General features: G+C 28.8%; 2 protein-coding genes across 2 annotated transcripts; both read right to left on the bottom strand.

Annotated features, from left to right (window-relative positions):
• Positions 1–1986: 1986 nt before the first annotated feature.
• On the bottom strand, positions 1987–7047 carry LOC123291094 (dynein regulatory complex subunit 2-like). The gene is made up of 8 exons (XM_044871550.1): positions 6949–7047; positions 6365–6478; positions 6151–6289; positions 5044–5267; positions 4493–4690; positions 3258–3452; positions 2710–2868; positions 1987–2259 (listed from the first exon to the last, which is right to left on the bottom strand). Exons 1-8 carry the CDS (start codon positions 7045–7047, stop codon positions 1987–1989), a joined length of 1401 nt encoding a protein of 466 aa, XP_044727485.1.
• An 806-nt stretch (positions 7048–7853) lies between these two features.
• Positions 7854–21887, bottom strand: LOC123291103 (RYamide receptor-like). The gene is made up of 9 exons (XM_044871560.1): positions 21828–21887; positions 20424–20478; positions 15844–16234; positions 14251–14399; positions 13980–14098; positions 11586–11803; positions 10169–10269; positions 9323–9413; positions 7854–8057 (listed from the first exon to the last, which is right to left on the bottom strand). Coding segments are annotated over exons 2-9 (1275 nt in total). The 5' UTR covers positions 20426–20478; positions 21828–21887.
• Between the last annotated feature and the right edge of the window lie 3060 nt (positions 21888–24947).

Consider the following 24947-nt stretch of genomic DNA (forward strand, 5'->3'; position numbering starts at 1 on the left):
TTTGTAAGCTATTGAACTTGTTTTTTTCATTTCAGTTTTTATTTAATGCAGTGAGTTTTTTAATTATTTTAATTAATTTTTGTATTTTACACTTTTTAGTTAGGATTTTTAAATACCTATTCAAGAATACCACACTTAACATTGTTCGCCGGCTTTCATTCTCAGCTTATATATGTGCTTATTAATGATTTTCACGTCAATGGATTTGTCTATTTAATAGCTATTCAACGATGGTGCACTTAACAATTTAAAATAGTTCGTCGAATCTTTCATTTTTTCACAATATGGCGTTTGGTGGCTGCCATATTGAATTTTTATTTAATATGGCAGTTATAATTTCAGTGACCTTCGCAAGGTTAAGGCACATAGGAACATACATACATGCATACATAATATTTTGAAACTCATATATAGACTGATAAACACATTACCACTCCTTCGCGTCACGCAGTCGGGTAAAAATATAACTTATCAGTTATAAAAATACAAGCAAATGAAAATTAAATACTTAAATGAAAATATACTTTTTTTTTAATTAAACTAAAAAATACTTTTTATAATTCATTTAGGAAATGCTATAATATTTTGAAACTCATTTTGGTTACTATGGGTATTAAATGAATATAATTATAATTCGTAACTGAATTACAAAAATTTATTTTTTAATTTAATTAAAAAAGGGGGCATTTTTAACCTCCGAACTTAAAAAAGGTGTATTATTAGTTTGACCGCTATGTGTGTGTCTGTCTGTCTGATCCCGAAGTTTCGGAAAATTTATGGTCAATTAGATCGCGAAATAATCAGCTGCAAAGTTCGCAATTCCTCCTTCAAAGTTCGTAAATGTTACTGTGAAGAAAGTTTCTTTTGGGAGTATATACTTCCCAGGTTCCCTACTTCCTTTTTATGTCGAAATATCAGGCTTTTCGTGGTTTTGAAGGTACTTTTGGTATCGTTACCGCTCTTTTATGTAAATATTTCATATTTTATAGTACAAGATCCGAATTAGGGTCGACCTTCACCCATCTGTTTACCGAATGAAAGTTATTTTTTATGAAATGTAAAATATTAACAAATATTCCTGTAACGGGTTGCCTTAAAAAATATGGTCCAGACCATTTTTAATATAAATATCAAAACTTGGAAAGCTTGTAAACATTATTTTTGACCAATATTTTGTGGCCAATCATATGCCACCGTAATTGTAACAAAATTATCTTTATTTAGATATGCGAGTCAATGAATTAACAGATGCACGTAATTACTATTTTCAACTTGTATAAATGCGATAATAGTGAACGAATGCATATTCTTTATGGCTTTTACTTTCGAGTAGATCAAAATTCGTAAGATATGCAAGTCAGTGAAAAATTTCTAAAAATTTTACTCTTGATATTTTCACTAAAAGTAGTCTGGACCACATTTTTATAGGCAACCCATTGCAGAGATATTTGTTAACATTTTATATTTCATAAAAAATAACTTTCATCCGGTAAACAGATGGGTGAAGGTCGATCCTAATTGGGATCTTAGACTATTAATGTTTTCAAAAACTTGAAAAGTCAATCTCATTTCAATAACAGACCTCTAGTAAGAAGGAGCATCTAATGAGGGAAAATATGACTTTAGAGATGGGATTCAACTGCTTACAATTTTCTTTTCTCTATTTTTTTTCAGGGCTGTTATCTGAAATTTTAAAAAATAACAATAATAATTCATAGGGGGCTTAGTTAAAATTATTTTTTTTGAGGTAAAAAGTCATTTTATGAAAATGATTTTTGAAATCTACATATTTTGAAATTTTCTATAAAGTGAGACGCTCTCACATCCATATCCATACTCAGACACGGCTAGCTATACGTTTAAATAGTTTTTGAATACTTTTAAGACACGTGTGACCATGGGCCGCAAGGTACATTTACCCAATTATTGAATAAAATATAAAAGAATAAAACAAAATATTTTTTTATTTAATTATTTTTGCATATATTATAATAAATTGTTCACAATATCAGCAGCATTGATTATATTAATTGGTGATAATTGAAACCCATGACATTTTTTGTATTTATGACGTGGCTTTGGAGGATCTAAATATGGATTCACGTATGCTGCACTGTCATAATAATCTTGAATCTTCTTTCTTAATAATCTATTTTCACGCTTTAAATGTTCACGTTCCTCTTGTAAAGCTATACGATCAATATTTACTTGTCCTACACGAGAGAAAAATTGTTCCATTTCTGGTAAGGAATATTTACTCTACAAAAGATGAATAATCACTTTATTAATAAGTATTTCCACTTTAAATTACATCATCCATAAACATTAATTAGTTCGCATCTAATATTTTGCTTAGATATCAGATTTCTTCCAGAATTTTGTTAGCTAGGCCAAAAACCTTGTTTTAACATATATTGTAGATCAGACCAAACTTTTCTATATGAATTTCAAGAGGTTACCGAGTGGTAATTTACAGCCCCCTACCCCTCAATGTTAGGTTGAGTTGAGGGCTCCCGCTAAATGAGCTGCTAAAGGCCTGAAAGATTGCTATCTTCAGCCAAAGTTTCGTTCTTTTACAAGGGATAGTAATCTCTTGTCTAAAACGTAATCTAAAACGTTTGTCAATGGCAGGTTTTTGGAAACTGTCGACATTCAGGTGTTACTAGCGCACGGGCTACTTATGCAATACCGAAAATAAATTTCATTTACCTTTAGTGTTAGTGACTCATTTTCCTGTAAGCTTGCACGTTCTTTATTGTATTCATAATATCGAAATGGCAAAACTTTTTCTTGTTGTTTTTCTAATTTTAGGCAAACCGTTGCTGCATTCAATAAATGTTCACCTTTTTTGTATAAATTCCTTAAATACTTAAAAATTAAATTTTCTTATTAGTGGGTAAAAAAGAGGATATAATTTCAGAAAATCAGGAAAAGTTTTTCTAATTTCCATCCCTAGTAGCTCAGTTGGTTATAGAGTAACCAATGCCTCTGTTTCATTCACCTATTAATTTCCAAGAAACATCATGGAAAATTATTGTTTTTTCAACATTTTGTAGGTTTCAAGAGCTGTTTTTTCAGAACAAAAGACAAAAGATTACAATGCATGATTGAGTTGGTGGTTTATTGACGCTATTTTATATCAGCCCAATCCAATGACATTAAAAGGATGGAAATGGGCGTCAAAGCTTGTTTGCAATAAAAAAGGCTAATATAACTTTTCTAGGAAATAATTGTTGGGAAAAAATATTAAATATTACATCAATGGTCGTATTACATTCTTCGGATAATATTGTCAATGCATTAGTGTCAGTTCGCCGAGCTTTTATTAAACGATTCCGTAATGATACAAATGTATCTGCATATATTTTACGTTCATTAGATAAATCTGTAACTTTAGCTCTTTGCTCTCCTTCCACCAATATCGCACGCTCTTTTAATCGCCTTAAACGGTCCTTAAAAAAATAGTATAACCAATTCAACTTAAAACGTTAAAGATTAAAGTCGTAGAGTAAATATTAAACATTTGCTAAAAAGAGAAAACATATAAGAATATGAAGACTTTAAAGTTTTGGATTAGATTCCTGCTTGGCTCTGTGGCAACATATGAAAAGCCGTCATTAATCACTAGTTTTTTATTAAATTACTAATTACTTCTTACGGTTAATTTGGAAATTTAGTTCTTTGAGGGAAAAGGTGACTTAGAGAGGTTCCTCGGACTTCTAACTTAACATACGAGTGAGGTAGTGACATCCTAGCCAGTGGCAACCTAAAATACAGGTAAGACAGAGAGACAACTTTTTTTTCTATCTCATTATTATTCGAGAAACTGAGATAGGTAAAGAGTCGTATATCCATCTCGCTTCCTCCTCTATGAGCAATGCGGATTTGGATAAAGAGACACACAATAAAGTTATAACAATTAACTGAGAATCATATTAACGACATCTGTGTAATTTTTGAGCCATATTCAAGTAAGTAAACTTTTTCATTCATATCGACGACAACACGATATGTTCTTGGACTAATATATTTTATAAAAGACTCTCTTGAATCCTGAATCTGACCCTGCTAATGGGCTTTTGTCGTAAAACTATTTTATTGCTTCAAAAGACGTTTATTCGTTATCGAGCTAAAATATCGTGTGAAATCAATTTTTGGATAACATCAATAACTACGAAAATATGAAGGATTTAAATATACAAATAGAAAGGAAAAAACACTATGTGACGTCATAACCTGCAATTGCCATAGAGACAACATATCAAAAGTTCTTTAGCAAAAAAATATTATTTAATTGCTTATATCTTTCATGTTTATCAATCGATTTTAATTTTTATTTTGGATTTTTTCATCTTTTCTCGCACTTTTTCAAAGATACATATTGAAATCGAATCAGGACACAGACGTTAAAATGTGTCTGTCTACTATCTCTCATCTATTATTGAGGGCGTTTATTTTGGAGAAATGAGAAAAATTATATAAAATCACTTACAAATAAGAAAGCAGTTTTATCTATTTGTTTCGAAATGTGTGCACTGTTTTTCGAATCTTGTGCTATCAACCGCTTGTATTCGCTTTTACGTTCGTCAACGTGTGCAGCATATGCATTGAGTGTATCCTTATATGCAGTCCAATACACGTCCATTTTCCGCTCCAGGTCTATATGGATGTGTTCAGTAACTTCGCTAGCCTGCAGATGAAAGTATTAAATTCGTCAAAAAATATCTTTAACCAAATCAAGCCAATTAAAACAAATAATTAAGCGAAAGGAAACTGACGTTGGTTTGGTTGGAATAATTCAATATGGTGACCGATGAAAGATCTAAAATACATGTTCCATTTATGTATATTCAAGCAAGCAAAATTTTTGCTATAAAGATTAAATTCAGATCCTGATAAGAATAGATTCCTGATCACAGTTGGATTTCATGCAGAATACTCTTCTGTACTCTACTGTACAGCATCAATCTGATAAAAACAGAAATAGACGGCACATGACATCCCTGTGACTTGAATAAAAGCTTCAATTTGTCCTTAACTTACTTTATTATCTTCTACATCCATTTTATTTTGATGTTCAGTATCTAAATTTTTTATTAGATTTTTCCCACCAACATCTAATTGATATACCATTCTTCGTAAATATTCATCAGTCTCAAATTGATGTTGTTTGATTTGATTGAATATTTCTGTACTAATTGATGTTAAATGACGTAAATCGTCTGAATATTGTTGTCGTAAATCACCGATTCGACCTTGCAATAAATCTACAAAACGGCAATTTATAGTTTGTAATTTTTAGAGAAAATTTTTCAAAATCCCTTATGACCGACCATCCATATTTCCATACATTGGAGTACGCTACTATTGAGCTATTTATAATAGTGATGCGTCATGAGTTATTTATTTTTATTTGTATAATTAATTTTAAACTAGCTGTTAACCACTCGCTGGGCTGGACAACTTCAATTTTAAATACAAAGATTATTGTGATATTCTTCACTTCATTTGCCGACGACTTATCCCGCTTTTGATCACAATTTCGTTGATTTTAGTGTGGAACCCTAATTTTTGAACAGTCTATTTACTCGCTGATAATGTAGCTTTCTATACATGAAATTATAAATCGGTTAAGTAGTTTATCTTTCATACTGTGCTTTCTTTAGAAATATGTAAAAAAACTCCCCAACTTTTCTGTCGATTAGAATTGTATGTATATAGTTTTAAAACTATTGTTTCAAATTTTTTGTACAACGATAAAATATAGTTTCAGATTTTCGATTTATAAAGAGACATTCCTAACATACTGCTTAAAAATTAGAATCTTCTTTTGTAAATCACATGAAATTAAAAAAAGCTCTTACCCTCTTAAGCCCTTTGGGAGTAAAAGTTGTATACATCCGTTCTTAGTGACCGTCTACACAAAATGAGTGAGTGACTATGCTAAATTAAAAGCTTATCGGGTGCATAGTTTCAGAGATCTCGCAATGAATCAATCAATGGTATTTCGCTGATATATAGATTTAGTCTGTTGGAATATTAGAAACATAATTGCAACAGATTTAAAAGGAGACTTTTAGTATTGCTCTAAATACCTTAAACTTTATTAAAACTATCTAATATTGTTTAAATATTTATTGTGCAACTTACGAAGAAATTTATCAATTTGTTCCGCATGTCCTGTAAAATTTGTCATATGTTGTTCGCTCGATTGATCAACTTCTTCTAATTTCAAACTAATTGCATAATCTTTACAATCAATCGCTTTATTAAACTGTGCCCATGCTGTCTATAAAAATTAAATAATCTTTATTTTGTATATATATATGCATGGTCAAAAGATTTGCTTTAGAATTTCACTTACTTCTGCATTTTCTCGAAATTTCTTAATTGCAATTTTCATTAGTTCATCACGAAATTTTTTATTCATTAATTGTTGACTACGTCTAGTAAAGCCTAACTCTCGTTCCAAATGATCCTGTTAGAAGTGTTGAAGTTTTAATTATTTACGTAGAATTTACAAACGAATTAATGAAATACAATTTTCTAAATGATAGAAATTGGGTGAAATAACATAGTACTACCAATAAAATTATTTAAAAAGAAATTTGGATTAGTTTCAAGATTAAGGTAAATATTAATATGACATTACTTTCGAAAGTTATCGTTTGTGGGAGCGAACCTGAATCAGATATTGCCGTTAGATGGATATTAATAACTTGTATACAGTGAATAAGCCAGAAAAAAGTGTCGATAGTGGAAGAGTTGGGAAACTGCACCGATTTTAATAAAAGTTTTTGTAACGTGCTATGCCCTCCTATAACTAGGTTAAATTGGCTGAATATTCCTTGCGGTCCTATAAACAAGTTACAAAAAGTTTCATTAAAATCGGTGCTATTTCCCAACTTTTCCACGCATCCCAGCTTTTTAATTGTGCTATTGCCATACCATTTCTCTTTGACGTCGCGCCATTTCGGCTTCAAATAATCTTTGTTGCTTTTTAGCTTCTTTTAAAGCTTTCTTCTCCTCTTTTGTTAATTTCCCCATGTTCATTAATTTTTAATATTTGCAGTATAAATTAAACAGTTTAAGTAAAAATTTAATATTGTAAATATTATTGTCAAATACAAAAAAAAACATCATTTAGTCAAACTTTACCGTAATCTGTCACAAAAATACAGACATTCAAATTTCTATGGATACACTATTATAGTGAACAGTACAGCCGGAGGGGGGGGTATGACTTCATGACGAACACAATCACGAAACTTCGTGAGTGATTTCATTTCAGTGTAACCTACAACGTTTTTATTTTCCAAAACTTTGGAAATTGGGGCGTTAGCATAATAAAACATATAGTCGTTAAATTGACGTAGGTCTGAGAAAACGGCTCATGCAATATGTAGGCCAGTATGTACATTTAATTTTACTTAATTTATTAAAAAATTGTGTAAAAATAAGCCGGTTGTTCATAAATTTCCATAAACCCGTTTTTCCGACATGTTGTGGGTGGAGGTCACACCAAACGGTCCAATATTTTTGTAGGCCAGTACTATTCTCCCCTATTATATTCATAAAAAAATAAATGTACATACTGGCCTACGTATTTCATGAGCTTTTCTCAGACCTACGCCCTAAACATGTTTAATGACTATATGTTTTATTATGCTAACGCAATAATACAATAAAATGAGGGAAAATTAATTTTTATTTTTGAATTATTTTGAAATTTATAAAAGTAAAAAGTATCTCTATACATTTTATTTAAATAATTACTTATTTCTAGGTATTAAAGTTACTTCTATGGGTATTAAATATATAAATATAATTTAAAGCAAACTTTATTCGTCTTTTTATAATTTTTCAGTACATTCAATATTTATAACAGCTTGTGGTATTGAATAATAAAATACAGAATTCGTTGCTGTTGATGTAACCATTGTATGCTGTGCAGATGATTTATTTTTAAATGATGAAACTGGTGTCATAAAGGATTTACGATTTGATGAATCCTTATGCAATTTTATGCGACGTTGAAATTCTTTTTTAAATTTTTCCTATAACAGAAAATACACAATACTAAATTTTATGCATCTACTTAAAGATTGAAACTAAAACCTTCGAGTGCATACCGCCATACAGAACTTATTAACTCAGATGAGATTGTATGATATATTTATGCAATAATTTGAAAGAACTTAATTTCAATAATCAAGGTTAATTATGATCAAGAAGAAATATTCGAGAAATTTCTTTTCAACGATTAGGTATACGGATTTACTAAAAAGAAATTCAACAATTTCTGATTTCTATTTCAGTCTTGAATAAATACCACAAATCGCGCATTAGTCATGATGGTAACAACTTTTCTACTTTTGGAACCACTTAATTATAAAAACATTATTTTCAAAATAACTCTAAAAGAATGTCTACATTATCAAAAGAATTTAGAAATAGGTATTAAATGGAAATAGCTATATTTCATTTCCAATAATTTAAATAAAAACATAATGATATTTTCGAGAGAGCAAAATGCAACAAACTTTGTGTTTCCCGAAGATTATCGAAACCAGTCGAATGATTCCAAAATCTCCTGAAGGAAAATTCAGCATAAAGAACTGCCATATTGTTAGTTTAGAATTTTATGTCTGTACATCTATATAAATCGGAAATTTTCCTCAACCCAACGCATGCTGACAGTTGTGCTTTCCTTTCTTCTTTTAATTTTAAATATGCATACTTGGAAATGTAGAGATTAGAAACACAATCTCATATGGCTTTTGAATTAAAAAGTGTGCACAAATTGGCATTAAGTAAAAGGGCTATAATGGCGTTAGTGTAGCACAGGAGCAAAGGATATGTATATCATGAACAAAGGAACAGAAGGGACGGAGTGTAGTTGTACCAGAGAGTAAGAGCTTATTTTATAATACAAATGTATTATAAAACTTTATCCGACGTTCCTACTTTTCCGATGTCTATGATGCCATCTGAATTTAATGCAATTTTAGGGTCACTTGTTTAACACAGACATTGTGTTCCTTATCTCTATATATTCCATAAAGTGTACGATGATAAATTTTGATTTTTAAGATTTTGAAATCATTTTTTTTTTTTATGTTTGACTGTGGAAAACAACCCGTAATAATTATTATTTGAAGAAAACACATTTTTTCCACATTCAAACATATTAAACGGGCTCTGATATGAAAAGTTTCAGCCAAAAATTAACTTTTATCACTTAAAAGTAAAAAAGTAATTATAGTAATACCCGTTGTGTATGCGTTCGACAAGTAAAACCCTCTGAATATGGAAGACTTACATTATAAATACCATAAATAAACGGATTGTAGCAGCTATTACTCATTGCTAACCAATCACAACAAAACCAAATTATATTTATATAATGATATCTGTAAAAAACAATTTGTTTAAAAATTAATTAATTAATTGCACTGTAATTACTAAGTTAATGAACCTAAAGGTTCATAATAATACAAATCTTGTTTGCATTCCGTTTATGCTCACAGCTTCACAAATTTCAAGTATAAAATTCAAATTCAGTTATTTGTATCTTGTTTAGCACAAAAAAGTACTATTGATACTTAGAGACTCTTATGTGCGTACTGCAGCTACAATCCAATTATATTGACCAGCATTCAAACATAAATTTATTTAGTTCAATTTTAGGTAAACCATAACAGGAATATTAAACTCTGTTTTGTAGTGAAAAATTCACTTAAGGTATTTCCAGCATGGTCACAGATTAAGAATAGGGCTTACTATTAAATCTCAAGGTTTCAGAAATTTTGACCGTTCAGAATGCGAGATAATTTAAGCCTAGGTTTGTCATTTTACGGTTAAATAGCAAGGAGCAAGATATCTGAGTATAAGTGAGAGGAGTGAAAGGTATGTGATTGCAAGTTTTCGTATGTATGAGTTTAGATGGGACAGTAAGAAAGTAGAGGGTGCGCCATGTATGACGCGATTGAAATAACTAAAGATTTGATAGAAGAGCGTCTTGGGAATGCAGGTGTAGAAAGAAATGAACTTATTCAGCTCAAAATATACACTGCTTTAGATGTCCTGAATGTGTTCGAATAGGAGAAAATAAAGCCAGTAGTAGCATGATTTTTTTATGTCAAATAAAGAATATATGTATACATACTCATTAATTTCTGGGCAAAGATGTGCAATTACATTGTAAAACTGTAAAGGGAACCAACATAGTCCAAATGTAACGACGACAATCACTAACATTTTTATTACCTAAAAGAAAAATAAATCTCATTATATATTTAAATAATAGCTGATGTAGAATATTCATATAACTTCTATATACAAGTATCATCACTACATTTATATTATGCCTTTATATTATTGCCCTGTAAACGTTTGATTTCAATATTAACAAGTGAAAACAAACAATTAACTGAGTTAACTGTTACATTACACATACATACATGTCACACATACATAACTGATATTCCCATATAATACATACTATACAATTTGCGCTTTCACGGGTAAACAGTGATGTTTACGAAAAAATGTTTCAAACAAAAGTTGTTTATTTTTTTATAAGGAACATTTTTTACATTTAAAGTTTTCTTCTATCTCTAACGGTTAACAAGTAACAATTTTTATAGTGGTCCTAAAAAATTTCAGCTTGATATCTCTTTTCGTTTTTGAGTTATCGTGATGACAGACGAACAGACGACAGACAGACAGAAACCGGAAATGGACAAACTAGGTGATTTTATGAACACTTATACCAAAATTTTGATTATAGCATCAATATTTTTAAGTGTTACAAACTCGGGACTAAACTTAGCATGCCTTGGTATAAAAAGCCCGGGTGCCCGGGTAAAGCTTAAAATGGTTTACCGTGTTATATGGTATAAATCTATCTCTTTTTATTCTACTTATAAATATAAACGTAACACTGATTATACCATCTATATGAAATATATCATATAGATGGTATAATCAAGGTATACTAAGTTTAGTCCCAAGTTTGTAACGCTTAAAAATATTGATGCTATGAACATAACTTTGGTATAGGTTTTCATAAAATCAGCTAATTAGCCCATTTCCGGTTGTCCGCCTGTCTGTCTGTCATCACGATAACCCAAAAACGAAAAAAGATATCAAGTTGAAATTTTTACAGCGTGCTCAGATCGTAAAAAGTGAGGTCGACTTCGTAAATGAGCAACAAAGGTCAATTGGGTCTTGGGTCAGTAGTCAGTAGTCAATTGGATCTTGTAAACCGTTAGAGATAGAACACAAGTTAAAATATAAGAAATGTTTCTTATAAAAAAATAAACAACGTTTGTTTGAAATTTTTTTTTGAAAACATCACTGTTTACCTTTGAGGGCCCAAACTAGGTTCGTATATTGTACAGTATTATATGGAAATACTAATCATGTCTGTGTGACATGTATGTATGCCTGGCTATCTCCCTTTAGTGGCATGACGTGAAAATACAAACGATTTCGTAATCAACACGTCTATAAATGGTATTTCAACAATTCACTCAGTCAATTGTTTGTTTTCACTAGTAATTAAATAAAAAATTGAATACCTTTTTCTTATTACGTAAGATGGTTGCATCACGACTATCTTGTGCATTGCCTGGTACATGTGAACCCCATAAAAATATGGCAATACGTATATAAGCAAATGATATTATACTAAATGGTATTACATATTGTAATACTACCAAAATATTGCGATATAATTTCATTTCATCTTCATTTAAATTTACATTATTACAAAATGGTACTGCCACTATGTTATTACCTACAAAATAATAAATATTATTTAATTATGACTTCATCGTATCACAATATTTTAAATAAATAATTCTGGCCGGGACAAAAATAATTGGTACAAAGAAAATATTTTTTTAATAATAAATATAATAACACATTCTTAATAATAAATATTTAAAAATATTATGTTTGTAAAAATGGTACAGTTTAGATAAAATATAAATTCTTATAGAAAATAAAAAGCATCGAAAATAATCACGATGGTGTCTATGAAAAATTTCCCTAGGATGCGGAACAACCCCTTTTAAAAACAGTTTCTTTAACATAGACAGCTTAATATATATCTCACAATCAAGGACTTAGCTAAAAAAATTCTTTATACAAAAGTTAATAACTTACATACTGTTTAGCTACTGTTCAGAATTAAGAAATTTTTCATGGTATTCCCAGAAAATGAGATAAAAAAATTTCGTTCAAATTTTCAAGATTTAATGCTAAATTTACATGAAAATGTTTACCATGGAATAAAACCATTATTTATAAATATTATTTAATATTTTTTATACTGATGTTTTTGTATAAGTTTCAAAGATCAAAAATTGTTTAAAATAAGTATCTATTATACATATATATTTCGAGTGTGAAGATGTTAGTCACTGTACTCCTAAACGGACTGAACGATTTCGATGAAATTTTGTATGTGTGTTTAAGTGGATCCGATGATGGTTTAGATTTAGATTTCGATCAAATAAATAATATATTTCATTATTATTGCTAGAGTCGTAACGAGGGTACATAGCGCGGTGATATTAGATTACGCCTTATACATATCGGAGTCTGCTCTAACGATTTTGATGAAAATTTGTATACTGATAGTAGTCAATAAAAGAGTTGCGATAATCGTGTCATTTTACCTTAAAGAGTCTGTACATTTAATTGATAAACTTTTTAAATATATTCAAATGATAGAGAATCAAATTAAAGTATTGATTTCTCTCTACGTTTCCGAGCAAAACCAGGAACTCATTACTCTCCTAAATGATACTGGGGTATTTCGCATAAGGAACCAAAATCGAAATTTTGTTGATAATAAATAAAGTAAATAATACAGAGTAATACAAACAAAAATGGATTAAAATTGTAATTATTATTAATATATTCGCTGTTAATTAAAAGGTATCAAAAAGTACCAATTTGGCAAATTTGATAAATCAAGTATGTAATCCTAATAAATTTGGGTCATACTTTTTAAAATTTGTGTTAATTAAATTAACCTAGCTTGGTTTAAATAGCCAAATAACCTAATAGGTTTCAAGAATGTGTAGCCCTGGTCCCGAAATTAGGCACATTAGTGATAGCAAGCGCAAAATTGACACCACAACTGAAAAGAATGAACCAAAAAAATTCCAATAATATCAGATAAAATTTGCCTGTGTTATCAAAAAAATCGAATTTTTCTACTTTATGACGTCATTAGAATCCAAAAAATTTAATTTTGCTCTATCACATCTAAATTTTATCCAATTTTGATAAACCAAGTATGTAATCCTACTAAATTTGGGCCATACTTTTCAAATTTGTGTTTCAAATTATCCTAGCTCATATAAGTTTCAAGAATGTGGAGTCTTGGTTCCGGAATTAAGTACATAACTGATAGCTAGCGAAAAATTGACATCACAGCTGAAAAAAATGACACAAAATTAGTGGGTTTTCAAAAAAATTCCAAAAAGATCGGATTAAATTTGCCTGTGTTATCAAAAAAATTGAATTTTTCAACTGTATGACGTGATTAGAATCCAAAATTAGTAGGTTTCAAAAAAATTCTAATGAGATTGGATCAAATTTGCCTGTGCTATCAAAAAAATCGAATTTTGCTCTATCACATCTAAATTTTATCAAAAAAAAAGATCATCAATGAGATCTCTAGCATATTTCGATACAAATTTCGACTTTTGCCCCAATTTCTTCAAGATCAATTTTTGTACGATTTGCTAATTCATAGTGATGATAACTACTTGGTAGCCAAAATACGAATTTATATAATACAAAAATTGATGAAATTTTATTATTTTGGTAAGCAGGTGGGTGACAAAATCTTGCCATGAGAGAAGATTTACATTTCGATCTCATTTTCAAACTATACCTATTGTCTTTTGGGTATGGTATTTTATAACAATAAATAAACAATAAACGTAATGAATTACCATCTTTATATTTTGATATAGTTACACGTAATGCATAAGCGAACGGTGTAGCTAAAATTAATGAAACAATCCATATACTTAATATAATTAATTTCGCTAATTGTTTTGAAGGTTTTTGTCTAAAAATAAAAATATTTTATTATTTGTTTATACAAAATTTTTGTTACTGTTGAATAAGAATAATTTATAAATATACACATTTTTCACACGGTTTTAACAAATCCTAAAAAAAAGTGTTAAAATATTACTATAATCGATTATTAATACTTACTTAAACGGAGATAATATTGCACGATATCGATCGATTGCAATTGCAGCTAATGTAAATACACTTACATTCACAGATAAAATTTGTATAAATGGGCAAAATGCACACATAAAGTGTGGTAAATTCCATTTTTGTAATAGTGCTGCTTGAAACTGAAATAAAATAAATCAAAAAATTAATAATTAAAAAAAAGTTAATTAATAATTAAAAGTTAGTTCCAAGCTGCTGATTTTTGATAATTCCGGACGATTCCTTCGATTAACCTTTATCTAAGCTGTTATTGCTAAGTATATAGGCAAATCGAGAGAGGCAGTTTTTGGAGATTTACAGGTATCCTTTAGACATGAATTAAATCCTGCACTCTTGCAAGAATTTACCTGCTTCCTATATATTTAATTGGCTAATATTTTACTAGTTCCCTGTATGTGTTAAAGGCCATGTCGTTAAAGAAGATTAATTAAAACTAAATTAATCCAATAATAAATGAAAACTAATTCAATAAGTTATTTATTATCAAGTTAGTTATACATTTATTTAGTCGTGAATATTAAACTATCGGTTAACTATAATATCCAGCGAAAACTGAAAATGAAAAAAGTTGCCGTTTGCAAAGTTTCCCTAACCCTTACAAAGATGCGTCTATAAATTGAATATCACGGCAAACCTACTTGTTTGGGCCCGTAACCAATCGAAAGGACATAAGTTTTTGTTTTGTCATTGTAGGATTTTTTGGAATTCACCAGGTAGTAGGGGGATAACATTTAAAAGAAATCATTTTTTCAATTTTTTAATACTCGGTTTTTGGGTTATTTTTATAATGATGTAAATAGCCAAATAGAGTTTTTTGGCTAGTTTTTTGTAATAATTTTGCATTTAGAAACTCCTTCCATTATGATAAAACACATCCTCAGTGGTGTTTTATTGGATGAATTTGAATTTCAGGAATGTATTTTTTATTAATTGATTACAATAAGAGTAGGATAATTATCTCGAAAATTAGGCCTCAGACCAAAATTTAGAAAATAATATTTTCTTCTTTTTTTTCTTAGCTTTTTCGGGAGGCTATAGTTTTACAGTCAATAATGGATCACTCTGTATACATATTAATTCATTTCAATAGTGTATAATTCAGTTCATTTAACCTAATAACGCTTTTATTTCGATTGGAAAATTCAAGAGACCTTGCAACACTGATATGTCGGCGACGTTTACGTTTGGCCTAGCGCTGCCATTGTTAACAAGTGATATTTATAAAATTTAAAAAATCCCCGACAAATTTTTCGAGTACGGAACCCTAAACTCGAAATTGAAACATATCTAAGAAAACTCTCTTCATTAAATTACTTTTTTCCTTTAAACTTTTTCTAAACTGAACCAATTTTAAAGATCATAGCCAATTTTTTAGTTTTTTCTGGTACGGAATCCTAAGCTCGCATAGCTAAGAACACTCTCTATAAAATTTCCTTTCAAACGAAAACAAAAAAATCAAAATCGGTTCATCCGTTTGGGCGCTACGATGCCATAGATAGACAGACCGACAGACACACACACATAGCACTCCTGTTTTTTAGTTCCGGGGTTAAAAATATAACTTACCTCAAACGGTGTTGTAAACATACCGATTAATATATCAGCAAATGCTAAATTTGCAATAAAAAAATTTGTAACATTTTGCATTTGTCTTGAAGTTTTTATAATCCATATGACTAATGTATTACCAATCACTGATATAATTGCTATTGAACCATATAATAGTGATAAAAATAATATTGGTCCTAGTTCTACATCATATAAGTCATGATCTGGTAAACAATCATTTGTTACATTTGTTTGATATAATGTACCATTATCATATTCAAGGAAACATAATTCTGGTTCTAAAAATAATAATTGTTGTGTTGCTATTGTGGTATTTACTACTGATGATGGGGTATTTATTGATGGGGTTGTTGTTGTGGTAGAAGTATTATTATCATCTTTAGATGTCCTATAAATGAATAAATAAATATTAAAAACTAATGATTATTTTATTGAATAATTGTTTTATAGGTTATTAATTTCAGAGGGTAAAAGTGGTATTACGAGTCATGAAAATAAAAACTGAAACTTTTAGTGCTGGTTCACTATAATGTGCAACAAGTGTATTCATTGACAAAGGCACACGATGGTGGATCTACACTAGGGTGTCCCAAAAAAACGAATATTTTTTCGAAGTCTCCTATGAAAATATGTTAGTTTATCTTGTTTTAAGAGCCCCCTCCAAAAATTTTTTAAAGGGTCGCTCCGCAAAACCGGATTTTTTTTTTTTTTTTAATTTTTTTTTCTCATTATTTTATTTTTTCTATGAGAAAAATTATGAAGATCCTAAATATTTCAAGTCGAAATTTTAATTGCCGCTAGACTTCAACTTTATTTTATTTTAGTGATTGGTTTGGTACACGATTCTTATCTTTCACTGAAACACTCTGTGCAGGAAAAACACTTGGAGTGTTTAAATGGATAAATGGAATTGTACAATAAATTATTATTTAAAAAGATAATTAATTATTAATCATATTTTCCATTTATTTACGTAGTTTGTAGTATTAAATTTCTTTTTAAAATATAGGTACAGTCAAAGAGAGCATGTAATGACTGTCATGTTTATTTTACGGTACATCCAATCATAATTTGATAGTATCTATGAATACTTCATGTGCAAAAACAATAATTAGTCCAGGACTAACTAATTTTTTTGATAATGAACCGATTTTGATCTAACAAGGTTCATCTTGTACGTAATTGAATTGCAAATTTGGTGTTATTTGCAAAAATGGATATTTTTGTCTAAAAACTGAATTTTTCAGCCACCATTGCGGATTTTCAAACTTTTTATTCAATTTGAAGTAAAACGGTATTTTTAGAAAAACAAAACTTTTATCAGCCATTTTTTTCGAGGAGTTATGGTCTTCCAATATGGTGTTCCGAAACCTATGATAAGAACATATTTTCTTGTAACTAGTATTTTTTTTTTATTGATGTGAGGATAGGAAAGTATTTAGAGAGGAATGAGAGGAAACTACAGAGCATGAAATCCTTGAAATATGAAATAAATTGGAACATCACTGTAGTTATAATTAATATTAAACAATTTAATTAATATAATTTCATTTTGATAATTTTATAATAATAAATTAGGGTAGTGAATATTTGTTTATACAATGATGATAAATATTAGTATTTTTAAGCGGTACGACGTATATTAACAGAACCGAACTCTGTTTGTGAACATTTTTAACTTAAATAAATAGTCAACTTTTATTAGATGTATAAAGGTATATATAATATTCAAGTTTTTTATCCTAACATTTTAATTTTATTTACTTAAATATGCATGTGCTTTTTATTGAAGTTTATTTATCATCAGCATACAAAGATTAGTATCTAAAACACCGTACTTAATGCATACATTTCATTAACTTACGTTTTTAATAGATATATGTTAACAAAAAATTTAATTACTTTTTATTTCATTGAATATTTGGGTTAGTGAACTACTAGGCAGCTTCCTTTTATGTAAAATAATAGATAAAGTATATATACGGAGACGTGGACCATTTATTAAACCACCTAATAGTCGTGGAAACAAAACACTAAAAACAGTCAAAGTTCAAAAAATTTGAACAGTTAGACGGATTTCAGTGCGGTTTTCTGCATTCGATTCTTTAGAGAGTCAGGAAATTTTGTGACCTAAATTGCATTTTATAATTGCATTTAAATTTAATCGTAAATATACGGAAATCATAATTCGGTTAATAGTGTTGAAAATGATTCAAAACTTGTAACGTCTCCTAGAGTTTTCGAGAAATTCGTTATATAATCGATCCAAACTCGTTACTCGGGGGATTTTGGGATCGCTGAAGAATCGGGTATCAGGTACCTCGGAGACCACTTCTGTCGCGATATTCGTGTTCAGCGACCCCAAAAATTCCTTGGTAACAAGTTTAGAATAATTTTAACACTATTAACCGAATTATGAATTTAGCATATTTACGATTAATGCATCATTAATCCCCTCCGTACGTTGATACCTCCCACATCTAAATATCGCTGTATTAGTGAAATTATTTGATAAATACAACAAAATAGTTTTTTAGTATTTTATTTAGCTTCGTTGGTCTGTGAATGCATAAATAATTCTATTTGTCACATAATCACATCTCCCGAATTAGAACTCACATCGAAATTTGGTGTAGAGCTTTTCCATTTGTCTTGATAAGCTTCATTTACTGGTATAATTTTCTGCTATCAATAACAAAGCACCCCGTATGATTATATTTGACTGTATATCAATATTGATGTAGTCAATTTTAATAAAATCTGGTATAATAACGTAGGAATGTAATATTTTTCTTCATAAGGGATAACAGTTGCAGCATTAAATACATAGTTTTAATATTGACTAATAAATAATCAATAAAAAAAATAGCATGGAAAGATTATTTATCATTCTATACAAATTAAATTGTATTTTAAAAAAACCATTCATTGGAATTAAATGTTTACAGTACCAATTTAAAGTGATTAAAATCAGAACGTGACCTCGAACATCTTCTTATTTACACAAATTACGTTTAGCTAACTATATTTACAATATAAATTAAGTGTAGTTATTTTGTTATTAAAACGGAGTAGCATTTTCTTCTTAACTCTTAAACAAAAATTCTCTAAATAAATAAAGTTAAGTAACATAAAAAAGCTCACTATAGGTATACTCTTGTAAATATCTTTTTTTTTTTTTAATATATCATGCCATATGTTTGTTGTTCACTCGTACGAAGGAAACTAAAGTGTCGAATTTAACCCTTGAGGTGGTTGTATGTATTTTTTACTTATTGTATTTCATTATAACATTTATTATCAAAGTTTTGATTTAACCTGGAAGAAATGTTCATTAGCAAATAGTAAAAAACTAACAATATTATCTTATTATCTTTTATCCAAATATTATTTAAATGCACTGTTGAAAGAGCATTTAAATGCACCGTTGAAGGAGATATTATAAGAATAGAGTGTGAGTGCCTATGCTAGCCATAATTGAGAGTGTCCGCAGGTAAAACAGAAAACGATGCCGAAGCTACTATACCTCTTTGTATAATATGATGACGTCACCATAGAGGAAATGAACCCGTGCTCGGCAGCGGTCTTTCTCTTACCGATGGACACTCTCACTGTTCTCTTTTGCACTCTTTTATCTCTGCACATATGCACATATCTTAACAGATAAATTTGTATACAGTTTGGCAACCATCTCGTTTGCGATTTTAAATATATGGAGTAAGAAAAGTTTTTATGGACGTTCTTATGTATAAAACAAAGAACGAGTCTTCAGAAAATGTATTGTGTGTGATACGCGCGTAATCATATCATTTAATCTGAAGTTGAGTATGTGTATGCATGAACACAGCAGGTCTGTCTCATTGCTTGTAAATTACTTGAAGTTGTAAACCTGCGCGATATAGCGTGTATCACAAGTGGTATATTCCTTCTTTGTTTTATACATAAGAACACCCATAAGAACTCTTCATACTTCATATACTTTAAATGGCTAATAAGATCCTTGCCAAACTGTATAATTAGTTTGCATATTTATTTAAGTTTAATATAATTGTTTATATTTATTTTGATTTTATGAAATGTTTGGTTGAAGGTTAAATAGTGTATTTTCGTAAAAAGAGAAAATCAATTGGACAACCTATGTAAAAAATTGATAAAATTTTTTGAATTAATTCATTTTGAATATAAAAAGTGTCTTTATAAGGTCTGTAAAACGCGCTGATATAGACTCACGTCAAAATAAATTGATTTAACTAAACTTGTTTTGTACCAAGTTGTTATGTTTGGAAGCTAGGTTCTTAAGGATGTATGAGCGTGTATGATCAAGTTATTTCGGGTAAACAAATAAAAAAATAATATCGAAAGACACCCATCGAAAGGATAAGTGTAAAAGTGTAAAGGGTAAGGCAATTAGAGGAGAGAAAGAAATTATCGAAGGTTACTCAAGGGATTCTTACATCCAAACCTATTCTGAAAGAACTTAATAATACATTGGCGGTAGGGAACGAAACTCATATTACCAGTTTTACCCTATTCATACCTTTATTTTTTAATTCAAAGAATAAATAAATAATACTCACATTATGCTTTAAATTTGATGATGTCCAATTGACATTTTTTTTCAAAAAATAATATCTGAAAACAAAATAAATAAAAAAATTAAAATAAATTATTATTATTTGTTTTATAGTTTAATATCTTTCGAATCTTATGAATCTTTGTATAAAATGTAAGACATAAATTATTTGTAATTTACATTAATTAAGAATTATTTATCCTTAAATTTACATTTATTTATTAATAAAATTAAAATTTCTTGTCTTTTTATTGAACGTGTCTTGAATTATTATATAATATTTATTTGCATTTTATAATCATCGGGAATTATAGCAAATTATTAAAACAGGTACTAAATCGTGTTACGAATAATAAAATGCAACTAAAGGTGTGTTTTTCAGGATTATTTACGCAAAATTAAGTCTGTCTGCTAAGTTTAAAGAATTTTAATCATAAATATGCAAAATTAGAATTTTAAAATGTTCCAAAAAATTTATACTTAAATAATTTTTGACGATAGTCTCTTATTAAACTGACGTATCCGAAACTAATTAAAACAACATTCAAATTGAAATTTTACATTGAATGTCGATGGTGTATTATTTCAAAAAAAGCTGTTTGTTTGGATTTTTAGGTCCATTTATTTTGTTTGAATATCATAAAAACGTTTCAAAAATATAATAGTAAAAAATTGTAAAGAGTGTATTGATAAAGAACTAAAGAATAATCAAATCATTGATAATGTCGCAAAAAATTATTTTACAAATATTTGAAGGTACTTGAGACACGCAAAAATTAGCCTCGCATCAAAATGACGTCGATAACTGTATAATAGCCAGGAGAGCTTAGCCCGAATTTAGCAAATCCATGAAAGACTGGAAATATCATAGAATGGGCTACCCCTGCAATCGCCGGGTGAAAATCTCGCATCTAGGTTAGATCATGATCTTCAAATATTGGTCTCAGTAGCTCAAAAAATGCTGATTAAGTCGTTCAAATGTATTCTTAAAATCTTTTGAGATCCATTCAAAACCTTTTCCATGTTGTTTGGAAAATAAAAATGATGACACCGTGGCTCAATAAGCCTGGCACAGATTTCGCTAAAAACTTATATGTATTTGTTCACTTTTTTCGAATACCATCTTTCGAGGGCATTTGAACCCTTCAAAAATGCTACCGATACCAAGTAATTGATACGTCTAATCAGATCAGCCGTATGATAATTTCTTTGAATACAGCTATTTATTATCTATTCAGCTAAATTCAATTCGAAATGTAAATATTGTAAAAATAACAAAAAAAAATAAAAACGATTATTATTAAGTGTTATATATGCCCAATCTCTTTTAATTTTTTTTAAATTACAATTAAAACTTTTCAATAAAATTAAAAAACTATTAAAAAAAATCAGTTCAATAATTACCTACTTGATTCATCGAAAAAAATTGTTTAATAGACCAGTTAATGGACATGAAAACAAAAAAATTTCTGGACTAATTTGAAACAAGAAACAATTTTTATGCTAGAACGTAGAAAAACGTGAAAAAATAAGCACCTAGTTTAAAATTTTAGAATTACCATCCCAAATCGAGAACATGCGCGAGAATATACATATAACGAAAACTTATTAACTAATTTTAACTACAAAACTTATTAACTAATTTTAACTATAACTAATTTTAACTACAAAAAATTATTTTAAAGCGTAGGTCTATTTTTAATATACACCATCTACAACAAACGAGAAATTTGGATTTTGGGTTTAAAAATTTATAATTACGGTTTATTTTAAGTTTTGAACATATTTGTTCTTTAAAAATTGTTTGTGTTAATAAATAATAGCCATTTTCTCTTCGATAACTTTCGTTATATAGATATTTTTACGTATTCCCGGTCTGGAATGGTAGTTCTAAAAACGAGGAGCTTAATTTTTTAGTTTTCTACCATTCAACAAAAATTTGTTGTTCCAAAATTGTCCAGAAAAGTTTTTATACTATCTGTAAAGAAAACACAAAATATTATTTTTTTTAAATGTAATGTTGCTATTTTTTAAACTAAATAATATCTAGACAGAATAAGTTTTGAACTTACAATAAATTTCTCAATGCACTATACGATATTTACCTCTGAACGCAACACAAATCATTTAAGAATAAACCATTTATTAATATATTCCGAGTATTTAAATACCTATATTTTATATTTTATGGCCACATACTTCTTGTTTTTCACTAAACAATTTTTTAATAGTACATAATTAAAAGTTTAATAAAAACTATATTTTCTTAAAATAAATATTTTTGACCCTATAAAAAGTATGGAAATATAAAATTATTATTTAGTCTTGACTTTCAATTTATTTCAATGTAGACACCCTTTTTCATTTTTTTATAAACGGAAAAATTTAAAGCCATAACAATATATATTTATAAATATTTTTTTAAGTAGTTATCATAAAATATATTACACATTATCGTTAAATATTTTTATTATTAACGAAAATGTTGCATTTTCGTAAACATTTTGTATAACTAAATACGCTAATAACTAAATTTAATGTTTAATGTAAACAAAATCAAAAAAATAAAAGATTGTTAGCCTGTAAGTAATTTAGGCATTTTTTGTGTTTAAAATTCATCAGTTTAAAAAAAATATCATACATAATTTAAATACTATTGTAAAATACAAATCCGTGTTTTCTTGTTTGCCTGTCTTTCTGTTTATCCGCTTAATCTTTCTAAACCACAAAACGGATTTTTAAACTGTTTTCATAATCATGTATATAAATTCAATTTTCCCAGAAGATTTTTGTGTATAGTACATCCTAATTACAATTTCGTAAATTGTGTAAATAATTAAAATTTCGTAAATAGCAAATTGACACATATTTTTAGTATGTTCCTACTTGAGGGTAATCCGGGTGCAAGGTACTTGGTGATGCGTAAATTTTCCGTACAAAGCCGAACCGGGACACAAGTTATTAATTAGCAGCAGCCGTAATGCGTCGTAGGCGGAAAAAAGGTAGTTATATAGACACCAAGAACGAAGCCTAATAATCTAAAATCATTCAAACAGGCAAAAGTTTTATTGCCCCATTGTATATATCCGGTTCATATCATTTTATTAATAGCTTATTATGACACGAGGTATTTTACCTCGGCAGTGACTGATATTACACAATACCTATGTACTTATTTAATGTCTAATGGTCTTATTTTTGCAAAAAATTAATAATAGATTATTTTAGTCGAGTTAGAAAAACATATCAACCTTCACCTCTCAAAAATTTAGGGTTTTGCGTTTCATAGTACGTATATAATTCGAACATGACGCAAAAAAATAAATTCAAACGTAAAAACATAAGAACAGCCAAAATATTACAGTTTGTCTGCAAATATTAAAAATGGAGAAAGGGTAGCTTATAATATTCTCATATTATAATATTAAGGAAGTTAACACAAACAAACTATTTTCCCATTTTTCGATATTTTGAAGATTTTTTTTCTGGGATTTCTGTCCAAATTTCTAGAAAGTAGAATGTTATACATTATTTAAATAGCTTCAAGTTGTTGGTTCCCATTATTAGAACTATGTTCCTTATTGCTCGTTATCGTTCTGATTTGTTTGCTGGTTGGAAAATAAAATAAAAAAAAATGCAACAAAAAGAAAATCGACACCAAAAACCCACTATTTTCATCTAGGTTACCTAGCAAACTAAAACTTTTTCAATCGATTCAGCTAGCTGTGAATTTTGAGAAAATGCAAAAATATTATTATGATTATCAATTTGTATTTTTTGTCGAAAATTTATGTTTTATTATTTAAAAAAATTTATTTGTGGAAGTTAGCAGAAGTAAAAGATAACAGAAATAATTTAAAGTAAGTGCAATGAAAGTTTTATATTATTAGTAGAGTGAAATTACGCCTTGTGTATGGATTAAAAGTTCGAGCAGCGAAACTTTGGGGTTTTTCTTTTCACATCAAAATAAGTATTTTTTGAAATTTTTTACTTTCCCGGAGTGGTGCAACATGTTTAAAAAACAAAATGGCGTCAAAAATGAAATTTTTTTCAGAAATTTTATCATTTTTATTTTATATTCGCAAAAGGAGACATCGGTGCATATCCAAATTTGGTAGGTTTGTAGTCCATGTTAAGAACTACTCCTCATAATTTTTTGGTGGGGTTTCGTCCCTTCCCCTCCCAGTTATATTTATATGTATACATACATATGGCAAAACAGTTCATTTGACTATAACTTGAAAAATATTCGATTGATTTTAATGAAACTAATATCAATAGTAGGTTTTATTACTTACAACTTTCGGTTAAAATTTTAGCGAAATCCGTTAAATAGTTCGGCCAAAATTTCCAATTTAGGGAATTGTTTAAAATGGCTGCCATTTTATGCCATTTTGTCCTACGAGGTTAAATTTTTTTTTAAATCGTAGCATTTTTTATTATCTTTCGATTTTATAATAAGTGGTTTACCCGTAAAATGACTCCTTGATCCATATTTTTGCAAAAAACGGAAAATTTAACACTTTCT

Source organism: Chrysoperla carnea, chromosome 1 (genome assembly GCF_905475395.1).
Source record: "Chrysoperla carnea chromosome 1, inChrCarn1.1, whole genome shotgun sequence".
NCBI lineage: Eukaryota > Metazoa > Arthropoda > Insecta > Neuroptera > Chrysopidae > Chrysoperla > Chrysoperla carnea.